At 41.1% G+C, this 15,843-nt stretch overlaps 1 protein-coding gene across 27 annotated transcripts in view; it reads left to right on the top strand.

The window, feature by feature from the left end:
- MADD (MAP kinase activating death domain) overlaps positions 1 to 15,843 on the top strand; it is a 76,980-nt gene that overhangs the window by 36,884 nt on the left and 24,253 nt on the right. For 16 of the 27 annotated variants that reach the window (XM_056347280.1, XM_056347276.1, XM_056347278.1 and 13 more), the window contains 6 exons: positions 2,307 to 2,513; positions 7,437 to 7,490; positions 10,527 to 10,624; positions 10,949 to 11,032; positions 13,577 to 13,735; positions 15,446 to 15,554. In XM_056347280.1, coding sequence (XP_056203255.1) covers positions 2,307 to 2,513; positions 7,437 to 7,490; positions 10,527 to 10,624; positions 10,949 to 11,032; positions 13,577 to 13,735; positions 15,446 to 15,554 — 711 coding nt within the window. The remainder of the gene's footprint in view (positions 1 to 2,306; positions 2,514 to 7,436; positions 7,491 to 10,526; positions 10,625 to 10,948; positions 11,033 to 13,576; positions 13,736 to 15,445; positions 15,555 to 15,843) is intronic. The other 11 variants (XM_056347281.1, XM_056347290.1, XM_056347287.1 and 8 more) reach the window with 2 other exon arrangements.

The following is a 15,843-nucleotide window of genomic DNA, read 5'->3' on the forward strand; positions in this document are numbered from 1 at the left end:
ATGACACTTTCAAAAATAGGTGAGAACTGTGCCATTGTTGTGAGACCTTACAAAGCTTGAAACCATTTCCTGCACACGTGTAACTGGACCAGAGCAGAATAACAGCCATACTGATATTCGATTGAAAATGGAAACCGTGCAACGAGATATAAAACTTGGGACTTTTACAGATAAAGTGGAAATTCTGAGAGTGGGGACCGTCAGCTAACACTGTCTTCACTACAGTCGTGGAAAATTATACCAAACATCCTTGAACAGGCAGGGAGATTTTTCTAATGCGGAACCATACAAGACATATCTCGCCAACCACCTTGCATTCCATAACGATTCTTATATCACTAAGTACTCTTGGAGAAGACAGTCTGAAAATACCTCTTTATTTTTCATCTTTTTCTTAAAATCTGATTCTTAATGCAAAATAAGAAAATGCATGTGTAAGGAAAAAGACCAAAAAGATGACAAAAAGCTTCCTCTCTGCTTAGTATCTGATTCAGCTGCTCAAATGATGAAAAGCTATTTATTTCGTTGTAGCAGAGGAGTAACATCTACTAAACACTTTACAGTTGTGCATCAGGGATATTATGAGTTGGCTTAGTTGTCCTGGGGGTTACTGGCGTTCCTTTCCACTTGTTAGAATGCTGAGGAGGGTAAGGAAGGCTGTGCTAGTGCAACAGTCCTGAACGTGGGGAATAGGCTCATTCTGGTAATCACAAGCCTTTTAGTCTGACACTGATACTAACCAAAATTATAGAGCGACTGATGTGTAGTGGCTTTAGAGTCAAGGCTTGCTAATGTAAAATCAGATACCATAATTCGATGGTAAGTAGAGTTTACCCAGTAAATTAATCGTGGTCACAATAGACGAAATTTGTTAGATGCTTTTAAAGCCTTCATACATCTTTAAAGGACTTCTCTTATTATTGCATGACACCTTGGTTTATAGCCAGATTTTAGCTGTTTAGTATGTTTTACCTGTTTTCAAAGAGTTGATATTTCTAGAAATGTTTTATAGAAATTAGTGCTTATCTTGATGTTCTTTAACCTATAGTATTGATTTAGTAATCCTAAAAATTTTCAGTTTGCATATGATACATACTGTTTGAATGGGATGTGATAGATATGGGTTATTTGTCTAGAGGAAGCTGAATCTTAAGAAAGCATGGCTGTGATTAATTTATTTTTATATGGCCAAACAAAGGGCTTGTGTTCAGGAACAAGGACGGCTGGCAATAATAGCAGGACTGGGAACTGTATCCTAGGAAGCAGTGTCTCTGAAAATGGCAGCTATGTGTGCACGTCCCACTGTTTACTGTGTCTGTAAAAACTGGGGAGGGGGGCACTGTGTAAACCTGGGAATATCGGTTTGGAATGCAGCTCCTGTTCTGTCTCTGGATATGTCACTAACAAGACCCGCAGCTGAGGTAGTGCTTCCTGTTCTGTTCGTCGCAGCTTGAAAAAACGAGGAGGTTTCTGAAAAAGCCCGCAAGAAACTGGGAAAACACTTTTGCTCTGAAAGATGGAGATATTGAGTCTGTTGAATGTTGTGTTGATTGTTTTCAATTATTGTCTAAATGGAAAGGTGTTGCTGATAGCAGAATCTTTAATCTACTGGAAAAAGTGTCACAAGGTCCAGCGGTACAACAAATTTAGAGGTTAGGATATGAAATTTTGACTATTAGCCTCATCAGCTATTGGAACAGATTGTGCAGGTTTGCAGGAGGTTCTTTGTGGAAAACCTGATTTTAATTATTCTATTCTGGAAGTTCTGGTGTAATTCAAACCGTGGAGTTTGATACAGAGAAATAATCCAAACTGCCTTGGGGGATGTGTGATTATGGGAAGTCTTGGAGAATGATGGAAGAGCTTTAGCTGATAGTTTTTTGAGGGTTTTTTCCTACCTGAAGTTTCATTTAGTGTAACCTTTGCACTGCGAGGGGAGCTTGCTTGTATTCTAGAAGTGATATTCATAGTAGTTCAGGCAGAGTTGTTTAACTTTGCACAGCTCAGCAGGGGAGATACTACAGTTACTGTGTCAGAGAAGATTCCTAGGTTTCAAATATACAGGAAGGAGATAATTTGAGTATCCCAAAACCAGCACTCTGGCTTTGTCCTCTACCGTTTCCACCAGTGCATCAGTCAGTCTATCTGCAAGTCATGGTGACCTGTGGGAACAAATGTGGGACTGAGCTGTTTCAGTGCCAGGCTTAGGGAGACCATCTGTCTGATCTTCCTTTTCCTGCTCTCATTTCCTTTTTCTTTATGTTTTTTTTTTTCTTTTCCCAACACTTTGGTTTTTTTCTTTAAAGAACCAGAAAAAAGAAAACGAAGTCCAACGGATGGATCTGTCACTCCAGTTGGCAAGGATCCTGCGTCATCCCCAAGAGTGGAGCCAAAACCTGCGATGCAGCTGCCGGTACCTCAGCTAATGCCAAAGGCACCGAGCCCTGCAGGCAAAGGGCCAAGGGAGTTTGACACAAGGAGTCTAAAGGAAGAAAATTTTATTGCTTCCATTGGTGTGTATTGAGGTGCATGTGAAGTGCAGGAGGGACTATTTTGCCTTTAGGTTCTACTTGCATTCTCTCCATTTTAACACACTACATTGCTGCTGTAACATGCTTCATTTACACCTTAGATCACAATGAACAATCATACGTGTTTTCACTCTACTCTTGGATGAACTATCCAGGGCAGTTTTCTCCCAGAAGTTTTCTAATCTTGATTGTTTCTGAATTTCATTACACTTCAGACAGCTTTGTTTGCTTTGTGATTGATGTTTTCAAGCAACAGGAAACGGCAAAGGGGAAACGGGGCAGCAGGACTTGTAAAGGGCAACTGTGGGAGGGACTACATGAAACAAAAGTTTTGTAGTCATTGCTGACTACCTGTGGGTTATCTAGATTGTATCCTGATAGAAGTGGGACCCAGGATCTGCTGATTGTTAAGAATAAAAACTGCCGGAAAGATTTTAGTTGTAGTGTTACAGTTTCAGGGAGCAGGACTGATGGATCTTCCTTCTATGCAACAGCAAATGGAATGCATGTCCTTCTAAACAGCATCTGCTAGGCTGGTCACTGGAAATTTTGCCAGTCTAATTTCTTAGCTGGTGTAGCTTTTATCTATGTCTGGGAAAAAGTTAGAGGTAGGCTTTAAACTATGTTACCTGAAGAGAGCCTTAGACATTTTTGGGGGAGGGAAAAAAAAAAAAGAAAAAAAATGTTTTGGTTGGATCCAACCTGCTGTGGATTGTAAACAACAGGAAAATACCATCAGCATATGAGAGAGATTCTTTGGTAACTCCAAAAATATGTCATGTTAAATTTTAGGCATTGCTTCTTACAGGCTGTTTAAAATAACTTTTTAATGGAATCACCATATGAAAGATTAATCTTCTGAGAGCAGCGTGCTGCTGTGAGGCTGTACCTGCAGTATGTGGCGTAAGGCAAGGGAATGTGTGTATCGGGCAGTTACATGGCAGGAGTGCAGATGTTCATTCTTGCACCCACATCACAGCTGCAGGCTGAGTGGTGCTGAGTCCTTCAGAACTGATACTGAGCCCCTCTGACTTGATTTGGTTTCTTGTGTCAAGAGGTAACCTATGGAGGCAGTTGCTCAGAAACTAGCCTTGCACTCTATTTGAAAATCTGTCAGGGAGTTAAGAAGGATGCAGATTTCTAGCATTTCAGTTCAGCGGTTTGGATTGCTCTGGGTACTTAATTTCTGTTCTGTAGAAAACGCAAAAAGCAAAGTGTGCTTCTGACACTGCTAAGAATAAAACAGAAGCTAGGACAGCGTTCTTTTGAAGAATGAAGAGACAGCTTTTGACTGGATTGCTGAGACTGCTCCTTTCCCTCAGATGAAATGAAAGCCTCATGGAAATGGAAATCATGGAGATCAGAGAGTCCACGTTTGTGAAGCATCGATGGAAGTGCTTTTCAAAAGAAGTGATACTTAATATGTTATGTTAACTACTGTTGCCAGAATATTAACCTTAAACAATTCACAGCCTTCAAGGACGGGCAACAGGTAAATTCCTGTTGGTGGTTCTGATGCTGTAATGATTTCCATTTCTCTTCTATGGAACTAAGTCAGGAGAAGGATATGGTTTCACCAAAACTGATCAGAGTTTGAAAGACTTACGTGCTTTTTCTGAAGCCTTTTTTTTCTAGCTGGTTTTGTCTGTCACCAAGTACCATGAGCTAGTGTGCAAGTCAGACTTGAAGAAACTGCTCTAAAAACAATGTAGTGTCCATGTTCATCTGACTCTTGAGGTCTTGAAGTAAAGGGAATTTCTCTTTCTGTGTTGCTGGAAGGTAATAAAAAGTTACTCGGCTGTTATGCTTCCTTTATGTTCTGTTATGGAGGCTTCAGTATAAGACAATACTGGGACCAGCATTAGTCATGGCTGGGCTGAAATTCCTTCTGTAGTGAAACACAGGCTTTCTCATTCAAAGTAACTTCTTATGGGAAGGAGATAAACATCTACGTGTTGCTGAAATAACAAAGTATTCGTAAGTAATTCCATTTAAACATAAGAAAAAAAAATTATGTGAAGATGATCCAACACTAGAACAGGTTGCTGGGAAAGGTTGTGAATTCTCCATCTGTGGAGACAGTGAACGCCTGACTGGACATGGTCCTGTGGCAGCCTGCTCCAGGTGACCTTGCTCTGAGCAGGGAGCTTGGACTAGGTGATCTCCAGAGGTCCCTTTGAAACTCATCAGTTCCTTGATTCTGTGAAGTTTGGAAGGTTCTTACGGCCTTGGGTGGCAGATACGTAAATAAAACTCTCAATGAATCTGTCGGTATTGTATGGGCAAAATACAAATTGGGCTGCTAACCTTTTGACCTAGTTACAAGAGGAAATACTAGAATGAGAAGTCAGACTAGAATTGTAACATGAAGTGTATGTTGCTGTGGTTGTTGAACTGCATCTCTGAGATCTAGAGGTACGCTAGCTGAATGTTGTGTGCATTCTTCTTGTGCTACAGGAGCAACGGCCAGGAGGTTCACAGGTTTCCGAAGTTCAGGATGGATATGTTCCTGCTTGACAGCCTTTTGTTGTTCATTTTTCAGAAAGTTTATGGTTTCTTGTGTACCTCCTGAAGTATGTAGGATGCTCACTTGTAACAGGGAGTGCTGTTGGTGTTCAAAATTCTTAGAAGAGGGGTGGATTTTTATGAGTTGAGGACTGATCCTCGCTGTGCTTTAATACCTAATTGTTTAGATTGGAAATTCATTGTGAAGATGGTGCTTCTGATATATCATTTCCTAAAAGGTCACCAATTATTTGCTTACTTCTGGAGTTCTTGTCTTCCAGGGTCCATGGTCATCACCTGTAGTGTTGGCCTTTTTGTTAGGACACCGGTGGCTTTAAAGTTGATAGTTAATAGTTTCCCTCTTTACGTTAGTTATTAGTTTAGTTTATTGCATACTTGCAGTAACTGTCAATGAAGTGTCAGTACTTACTGAAGTTTCCATTACTACTACTTAAATAATTGCTTAATGCTGGTGGATCACTTTATTTTGACAGTTTTTTGAAACAGAAAAGAATGTGCTACCTACTTTGCATCAGATCCTTTTTGGACCTGCTGTCCTGTTTAGTTCAGGCTCATGTAACAAAGCCATAAGCACACTATTTTATACCCCTTGAGTTTATCTGAGGTTTTCCTTTTCTTCTTTGACAAAATAGTTGAGAGTAAAATCTAGACTGTTTTTAGTGCACTGGGATATACCCTACCCAGAATTAACAGGCAAGTCAGCTGAAAGTAATCTAATGGCAGGTATTGTAGCTTTCAGCCTGGTGGTTTTTAAAGTGAAGCCATATAAACTGGGCACTTAAAGAGACCAGATGTTTTCAAAGCCCTTTAACAAACAAACTCAGTACATCTTGAAGAGAATGTTATCTGTGTCAGTGTGTGCTCAGCTAGATAAGCCTATAGGATGCTGTTTGGATCTATAAGCAATTTTATCCTATCCATCTGTGTACTTATGAAAGTTGAAGGAACATCCATCAATCGTGAAGCAGATATAGAAATCAGTTGGCTAGCAGCTGTCTTTCTAGCTTTTTCTCCCTTGCTACATTTGCCTTGCTCCTAAAATGTTTAATGATAATACTTTGGAGCTTTCCTACACAATCATAATACTATGCTTTTTTAATTTTTCTTTTTTTCAAGAGACATTTTGTGAAAGAGAACTTTTTGGAGCCTTTCTTGCCCTGATTTCTGCCATTTGTGGGATGGGATGGTTTTCTGACACGCTTCTAGTGACTTCAGTTGCCTGGCAAGCTTCCTCGAAGAGCAATAAAAGATTGTTGTACTTTTCCCTTCCCTTTGCTGCTTTTCTGAGAGTATCTTCCTCTGTAGCATTGCCAGCTTTAACTGTGCTAGTGAGAGAGGACAGTGCCCAGCATTCTGTCAGTTCAGCATGTCAGCTTGTACCGTCTCCCTTGGCCAGCAGGCCAGCACCTGGAATGATCTGATGTTTCTGAGCAGAAAAGATGGCTGCGTTTCGGAGGGTTGAGGAATGTGAGTGATGGAGAAGTGCAAGTGCCTCATCACTGTTTCTTCTCAGGGCTAAGCTTCAAATGAAAAGAGTGCATGCAGATGTCAGACTTTTTTTTCCTTTTCTCTGCATTGTATCCTCTTATGGCATTCCTTGCCTTGATTGGAATAGTCACCTAATTGAATTTTGGAAATTAGCATTAAGCATGACTGATATCTTGCTTGGTTTTGTTCTTCCCTATTTTTCATTCTTTATACTCTGATAGGAACAAGTGGATGCAGAGTTCAGCTTTTTGCATGTAGGGACTGGTTGAGAGGCAGAGCCAAGCATTTATTGAGAATGCTGTCAGGTCAAAAATAACTTGGTTTATTTGTAAATTTTGTGATATTTTTAAAGATACAATATTGGTTAAATATTGTGTTAACCTACTGTTTAAATTTTCTTGGAATTGCTGCTGCTGTTTTTGTGCCTTTTCCTTTCAATGACTGACTTAAACTAGAGACATTAAAATGTTTCTGTTGATTAGAGCTTCTGTGGTGCCTACATTTTGGAGGAATAAATATGTGACAGTCTTAAAGGCCTTTCTCAGGAAAGGTGATTAATTGCATTATATGTGTTCATAATGGCTGGTTTTGCTTAACTGGTTCACGGTATGAAGTCATCTCCAACATTTGAAGTCTGTAAATGAGAGGTGATGCAGTGCTCAATTCCTAACATTGATTTCTTGCAAAATGGCATTAATTGACCCTTCACTCAGTAGTTGTTGTAAGTTTCTGCCTTTTTTGGGGTTTTTTTTGTTTTGTTTTTCTTTTTTTTTTTTTTTTTTTGAGCTGAAGGGGTGGGGTTTTGTTTCAGATTTTTGTCCCCATTTTCACCTGTCTGACCAGCCGCTGACTCTTTCTCTTTCTCTCCTGCTTTCACTGCATCTTGAGTAGAATTGTGGAACAAGCACCAGGAAGTGAAAAAGCAAAAATCTTTGGAAAAAACGAGTAAGGAAATTAAAAAACATAGAAACTGACTCCTCCAGCCTCCCCATAACTGCCAACTCCCCAGGTGCAGGGTGAGCTTGCATCTATGGCACACAGTTTTTATACCCACAAAAGCCTGCATTATAGAGCAGACCAAACAGATCAGTTTGCCCTGGGGAAATTGTGTCCAAATGTCTCTTCTTTTTTTTTTTTTTCTTTCTTTTTTTTCCTCCCCTGAATGTTGCCTTCTTCAAAGAAGGGGAAGCAGATATTCTGCATCCTCACCGTATCAGATGTGTATGGAAGGATTTTAAGATATTCAGTCTCCTTTCTTAAAAGTTAAAGACCAGTTTTGCTTAACAAGTCTTTGACATGAATCTATTGATTGGATGTTACTGAACAAAGAATTCTCTGTGCTTTCAAGCTGTGGGATGGCAAATTGTGTTACCTGGCATCAGCCATGAACAGTTTATGACCGCAGTCAGTCTGCAACAAGAAATACCTTCGAGGGGGAGAGAGAAGGTGTATGTGAAGAATTGTATTTAGTGATGGCTGTTTGAGAATAGCCGCATAATAAGGAATTAACCCCATTTTGGTTTTTTATATCCCATATTAAAGGAGTGAAATAGTCTGAGGCTGTTTGCAGAATCTAAATAGTAGTCTAAATCTACACAATTCTTAACACCTATTGAAATATGATATTGAATAAAATATGGAATATGTATTATCTGCAGGTGTAGCACCAGGTTTTGCTCTTTTGGCTGTCACTGTTGTAAATAAGGAAATATGACATAAGGACAATAATTAGTCTATAATAACCGTGATGTAGTAGGTGCTTCCTAACTGTAAGTGTAGTTTCTACTTTGCAGAGCTGGTGCCCCTTTTACAGACTGAAGATTGGGGAGGATGAATAGCTGAGATGAATGGGTGATAATTCCTGACATTCTGACTAGGCCTGGATTTGCTGTTAGTAATATTATTTTTAGGCTCCTCAGTTAAATACTTCAGTTAAGTACAAGTGAGCATTTGGAGTTGGTTCAGAGAGATTGGGGCACCTACATTTAAGGTCTGACTTGCCTTCTGCTGAGGTGGGAGTGTGTGAGGCAGGCACACAGCACGTGCACACATCTCCTGTCCCAAACTGGGCCTTTCAGGTAGGTGCCTACACTGGGAGGCATAAATCGACGTTTTAGAGTTCTATGTGTATCGGACATACAACTCCATTAAGAAGAGAAGGAGAGGTTTGCAAGGGCCTGTAAACTGATAGTGACAACAATGTGATTGTGGTTATTGTGCTCCTTAAACTCAGTTATGGCTGTTGCCCACAGCTGTCAAATAACTGAAACGCTTCAGTCAGTTTCACTTGCTTTAAAAGTGGAATTGCCAGAAATATATCTGAATTATGTGTTGGGACAAGGAACTCTCAAATTGCTTAAAACACACAGCTGAGGTTTAGTATTCTTGTTGTAGCAATGAGATACGAAACTTTTTGCTGCATCATTCCTCAAAACTAGAAATGGTGGCTGTTGGAATGAGTGGAAGTAGACTCTAGAAGTGAGCACTGTATACTTCAGTGGAAAATAAGGTCCTAAATTCTTACTAAGGTTATTTTTAGGTTTTTTTTTTTCTTTGCTATAAAATTTGTTCATAATATCTCTGTTAGAATCTTGGATGATTTGATTTACAGTAACTAAGGCATATGGATTCAGAGGCAGAATGCTATAATAAATGAAGAACACTTTCTGTAAAACGTCTCACATGGAGAATTGGTGGTTGAGTAGTAAGCTAGTATGGTCTGCACAGCCCACTTAACGGCTTTGCTATTCATGAGTTTACATACCATCTCAAACTCACTCCCACAAATCTTTGTATATTATCCTTCTCTCTCTCTCTCTCCTCCCTTCCCTTTTTCTTTCCTTTTCACTGTCTTACCCTCTCTAATATTACATATAATACAAACATGTTCATAATTCCCAGGTGGTTGTGATCAGTGGTTATAAGGCATAGTGGCATTGTTTGCTTAGAGATACTGGGTGTAGTCATGGGTATAGAATACAAATATTCCAGCTGCTGATCATGTCTTCCTGTTACTGAATAGTTGGCAGATATGGATATGGCAGAAGTGTTGCATTCAGTCTCTTGCCCTTTCTGAGAGTAGTGACTTTGTGTGTACAGTCTATAAGACATTCTTTTCTTGCCTTGTTATTTACTTTGTTCAGTGCTTATCCAAGTTTCTTTTCAGGCTCTACTCGCCATCATTCTCTTTTCCTTCTGCCATCCCATCAGAGGACAATAGATGATATGATTCTAGAGCTGCATGGGAAATTGAACATAAAGTTCTTTATCCTTTTTTTCCCTTTCTTTGTTTTTGGGTCGGCGAGTTAATGAATGCATGATTTAAAGCTTGCTGATTCCCTCTCTCACTAATGACCTGTGTGATTGCCAACTCTGGAGAGCCATTTGTTCATGTAATTGGGGAATGTTGTAAAGTACAGCATCATACGAGCTTCCTTCTTGAAATTCTTACTGGTGTAACACCAGTTGTTGTTTATGTTCTTGTCATGTGTTGCCTGATTTTTGCCTAGATAGTTGCTGCGGGCAACCTAACAAACTCAGTCCAAGACTTTAAGCAAATCAGCAGTTTAAAAACGGATTCTGACTTCAAGTAGGTGTCCTTTATTTTGCCAAGAATAAAGGAAGTGGCTTCCTGGAGTTGAATGGCAACTGCTCTGCATGTGTTAGTGTAACTGGAAGCTACTTGACCGTTGTGTGTCCTCCTTTTTCTCTTGAATGGCTAACAAAGTTACTGTTTAGTGATAGTCATTCCTGGACTATGCCTTTGGAGTATTTGAAATTCACAGTAATGTTTGAAGAATGGCAGATGTGTCCTGCTGGCCTTGTTGTTTACAGTACCAAGGAATAAAAAAAAATAAAATCAAAGGAATGAGAAAGCAAATTTGTTTTCTTGGTACTGTTCCTGCTTTCAAGTCTGTCATCTGCTTTCTGCCATACTGTTTGTTCTTGGTGCAGTAATGATTTACTTCTTCCTTTGTTCAGGGCCAGAAGGTGTGAAACACTTCGATTTGGGAGAAACGGATGAGAAGAAATCCCAGATCAGTGCAGACAGTGGCCTCAGTTTGGCCTCAGGTTCTCAGGTCAGTGGCTTCTATGCTTGCTTTATTTATGTGGTGAGAGAGAGGATTCTTCTATTCGCTACTTGATTGTGGGAAGATGTCTAGGGTTTGAGCATTATTGAAAGGCTTATTCTGTAAGGGACCAAATGTTGTGAACTTGTCAATTGTAAGACCCTGTGATCTTTTGTGACATGCAGGCAGTAGTTTCTATTTGGCTGTCTAAATAAACCAAGGAAGTGTAAGGCGTGTCATTCAAGACCCCAAAGCATTGGGAAGTGATGTTCTCTCCCTATGATAAAAACTAATGTGACTTTTCTTCCTGTCCTTTTCATGTTTTGATTGCAGAAGAGCGATTTCGACTCTGTTCCCACTGGAGGACCGGCGGTTATGGTCCGAAGTACCAGCCAGGATTCTGAAGTTAGCACAGTGGTAGGATATGCCCAAAGTGCAATCTTCACGTGATCCGCTGCTTGCTGAAGTGGGGGAGGGCATTTCATGCCTGCATTTTGTGTGGTATAGCTGCATACTGTCACACATGCATAACCTATGTCCGAGTGCTCTCTCCAGAGCCTCTGAGTGGGTGGCAAGCGTGTGTGCCTGACAGGACGTACACAGCGCTTCATTAGCAGATTGCATCCTTCATATATGGTGCTTGTTGCTGTTACGTATTCCTATGTATTGGTGTATTTATGGAACTGGTGGTTTGCAATAATTTTATAAATATGCCTTAGTTGGGTATAAACCATCTATAAAGGATAGAAGTTTAAAAATGTGACCTGAGAACAAAACGGGTAGATTGTTTGATGCATTAAAAACAAGAATAAACTTTCTGATGTATTACCTTAAAGCACTTGAATCATATCAAAATACATCCGCTTGCTTTCCAATCAACTATAGGGCCTAGAGGGAAAAGGTTACAGGAATGCACTGAGTAAAAAGTGAGTCTTCTCCCTACCACATGTTACCTGATATAGCATGTTCCAGGGATAAAACCCAAGGAACTTTACTTACTGCTGTTGTTAGTTTTTCTTCTCTCTACACTGCTGCATTCCTGTGAATATCTGGCTTTCCATGATCTTTTCCCAGCCTGTAACAAGAAAAATAGTCTGATTGTCTTTCTCTAATGGACGCAGAAATTGTATTCTATGGGATACTGCTCCAGACAGAAGAGAAGTCTAGAAGAGCTGTTGATGTCCAAGTATGTCCTTCTCCAAGCTCAGGAAAGGTCCATCCTGACAAGTAGGTAACCAGGCAAAGGCAGCAGGAGGCCTGTATGGATGGCCAAAGAGCTCCTAACTGAAATCAGACATGGAATGGAAAGGAAGTATACGAGAGGTGGAAGGCAGGGGCAGGTGACCCAGGAGAGTATACATTTGCTGTCTCATCCTGCAGGGATAGGGTTAGGAAAGCCAATATGGACCTGGAGCTGAATCTGGCATGGAATGTGATTGGAAACAGGAAAGGATTCTACAAGTACATAAGCAGCAAGAGAAAGGACTGGGGAAGACGTGGGCCTGCTGCTGAATGGGGCAGGGGAGCTGGTGAGAGATGGAAAAGACTGAGGTACTTGGGGCATTCTTTGCCTTTAGTCTTTCCCAGTAAAACCAGCCTTCAGGAATCCCAGCCCCCTGAGACCGGAGGAGAAGTCTGCAATGAGAAAGGCTTGCCTTGGTGGAGGATGACCAGGCTAGGGAGTGCTTCAACAAACTGGATATACATAAATCTGTGGTTTCTGAGGGGCTGCAGCCACAAGCACTGAGAGAGCTGGCTGGTGCCATTGCGAGGCCACTCTCGATTGTCTCTGAACAGTCATGGTGATTAGAAGAGGTTCCTGAAGACTGGAAGACAGCAAATACCACTCTTATTTTCATGGAGGACAACAAGAAACATCTGGGCACCTAGCCTCACCTCAGTCCTTGGGAAAGGTCGTGGAAAAAGTCTTTCTGGAAAATGTTTCCAAACACATGCAGTACAAGAAGGTGGTTGGAACTGGTCACCGTAGATGTACAAAGGGCAGGCTGGCTTAACCAACCGGGTAGCCTTCTGCCGTGAGGTGGCTAGCGTGGAGGATGAGGGGAGAGCAGCAGTTGTTTACTTCAGCTTCTGCAAAGCTTTTGACACTGTCAAAATTGTCAACTGTAGCAATGGTGAGCTGACAAGAGTATGGGTTAGGTAAGTGGACAGGGAGGTGGGCTGAAAACTGGCTCAGCGACTGGGCTCAGAGGCTTGTGGTCAGTGGCCCAAAGTCCAGCTGGAGACAAGTCACTAGTGGTGTACCCCTGGGCTCAGTACTGGGGCCAGTGCTGTTCTGCAGCTTCACTGGTGACCTGGGTGACAGTACAGAGCAAGTTTGCAGGTGTTACAAAGCTGGGAGCGGTGACTGACACACTAGGTGCTTGTGCCAGCGTTCAGAGGGGCCTCAGCAGGCTGGAGGACAGGGAGGAATCCATGAAGTTCAACAAGGGGAAAGCGCCAAGTCCAGCATCTGGGGAAGAATAACCCCAGCCACCAATACGCACTGGGGGTGACTGGCTGGAAAGCAGCTTTGCTGGGAAGGACCTTGGGATCCTGCTGGACAACAAGGTGACCGTGAGGCAGCAGTGAGCCCTTGGGGCAGAAAGGCCAGCGCTGTTCTGGGCTGCATTAGGAAGGCTGAGGGAGGTGATTCTGCTTTGCTCGACATGGTCCTCACCAACGTACTCTAGCTGACCCTGCTTGAGCAGGGGGGCTCACCTGTAGATGATCTTAACAGATCCCTTTCAAATTGAACAGGCCTGTGGTCTCGCGGAAGGGCTTTTTGAGTCTCTCTTCATCTTTTCCTGCAGAGTAGGATTCGGTGAAAAGGTAATGTTACTGAAGGGGAAAAGGCAAATGTGGCCTTTAGTTGTACTGATGCTTGTTTTGTGCCTTAAGAAGAAACGTTTTACAACTTTTCTCTCTTTGTCTGTTGAAGGTAACTGTTTTTCTCCACAGGTTAGTAACAGTTCCGGAGAGACATTAGGAGCAGACAGTGACTTGAGTAGCAACGCTGGTGATGGCCCGAGTGTGGAGAACGGTGGCAATCTGGCAGGATCCAGAGGCACTGTGTCAGACAGTGAAATTGAGACAAACTCTGCTACTAGCTCTATCTTTGTAAGGGCATTGCAGACTTCCCTTTTTTATTTTTCTTTTCTTTTCTTTTTTTTTTTTTTTGAAACTAAATCTTGTACAGTAATCATTTCAATGTGTGTGCATGTATGGAAAATGATCTCTGAATCTGTTCTAAGGGTTATACAGCAGTGACTTCTTTAATATTTTAATATTGTAATTTTGTATGGATCCACGTACATTTCTTCATTTCCTGTGTAATATATGGTTCTTTAAGAACAGTAGATTTACATCTCACACCATGTTACAGGCTCTGACAATGTTTCATTCCCTCATTCATTTTTTCTCCCAACCAAATGGGCATTTAGTTGCCCCTCAGACCAAAACAACATCGATGGGCGTCGTTTACCCTTCCTAAGAGGAACAGACTCTCTCTTAGGAGCAGCTGTTTGATACAGGAAAGGGATGACCCACTGAAGGTTTCACAGCTGTTCTGTTTCTTTAAAACATTAATTCTGTTTGAAGTGTAATGATAATTTTAAAATACATTTTTCTAGTTGAGGGATCTGTATGCAGCAAAATTCAAATGATCTGGGAGCACTTCTTGTTCATTTTGGTTTTTAAAGTCCTTGATTATTGGGTGTAGCCTCTAATGTCCATCTTACCAAGAAAATAATTGTGTACTCAATTCGGCTAAATCAAGCTGTCAGACAAATATGAAAACAACTTGCAATGTCTTAAGATTGGTCTCACTGTGCATTATTTTATAATTCTTATAAGATCATAAAAGCCTTTACAGGACTTCTAATTTTAAGCAACAAACAAAATCATTGTGCTCCATTGCAGATTTCTTCTGAAAGCATGAAAATGATGTAACCATGTCCACCTATTTAGCTGCAAGAGGGTGTCTTCTCAGTTACTGAAGAGTTAGACTATTTTTTTTTTAAACTTTAGGGTTTTGTGGTTTTCTACTCAATTAATGAAACTAAATGGAAATCTGAGAACCCTTGCAACAGAGCTAGAACAAAGACGATGGGTGTACATGGTGTACGACAAATGTCAAGTATCGCGCCATAGTTTGCCTGGTGGTAGAGAAATAGATGGGCCAGCTTTGTTGTAACAGTTCCTGCTGGCTGATAGTCCCAGCACACAGTTCTTAGAGCCAATGATATGTAATCATTTGTGTCATGTCATACATTTATGAATGGTAAATGAAAGACAAACCTGTAAAATCTGAATGGGTGATAGAGCTCAGGTAATCTTATCCTGCTTGTGAACATTCGTTTTCTGTGTAGTCCTGAGAAGGCTGCGTATTTCTTCCTCTGTGCCTCACAGTCTGTACAATGACACTGTTATTCGGCTATTTCCTAAACAGTGGGAAAGATTTACTGTTAGAATTTGGGCAAACTGCATCAGCATGAAACATGGAGGATGACGGAAGAGGTGTAACTGTGCTTCCCTTTAATCTGGGATTTGCATTTTTCATTTTGCCTGTTTTCCTTCAGGGAAGCATTTTGCTTCCTCTGTGATTTGATTTCTCTATCTGTCTCTTAGTTTTTCCTTTGACTCTGGGCTTCTAAGTGTATCACCTTGCTCTTTGAACAGAGTAATTTATTTGTTTTATGAGCAGCTGTGGGAGAAGCTCTATGAGGTACAGCTTGTAATCTGCATCTGTTAAGCACAACAGTGGACTGCAAGAAGTAGCCCCGCAGGGCGCAGAAGGCAATTGTCTGACACCTCTTGTGTTATTTTCAGGCGAAGTCTCACAACCTGAAGCAGAGTGTGAAGGACAGCAAAGGCAGTACTCCAGGGAGAGGTCCAGAGGATGGGAACCAACGTGTCTATCTCTATGAAGGACTTTTAGGTAAACTATTTTTTTTGCGGGGAGGGGATCTTTTAGACTCAAGTTCAGGTGGAGTCATCTCTGGGGCAGACAGACATCTCTGGGAATTTTTACATTCCCAAAGACTATGTTAACCACTTCATGTCGTCCATACTGGTAGGAGGGTGCATCAGGTCATTCAGACTAAAGCCAAAAATTTGCTGGGAGGGTTAAATAAGAGTAAGAAGAGAGGGGGTGTGAGTGGTATAGTTTACGTAAAATGTAGTTTGTCCAAGTCTCTTGACGTTCTTGAATATGAGTTCTTTAAACC

Source organism: Falco biarmicus, chromosome 7, assembly GCF_023638135.1.
Source record: "Falco biarmicus isolate bFalBia1 chromosome 7, bFalBia1.pri, whole genome shotgun sequence".
In the NCBI taxonomy this organism is placed as follows: Eukaryota; Metazoa; Chordata; class Aves; order Falconiformes; family Falconidae; genus Falco; species Falco biarmicus.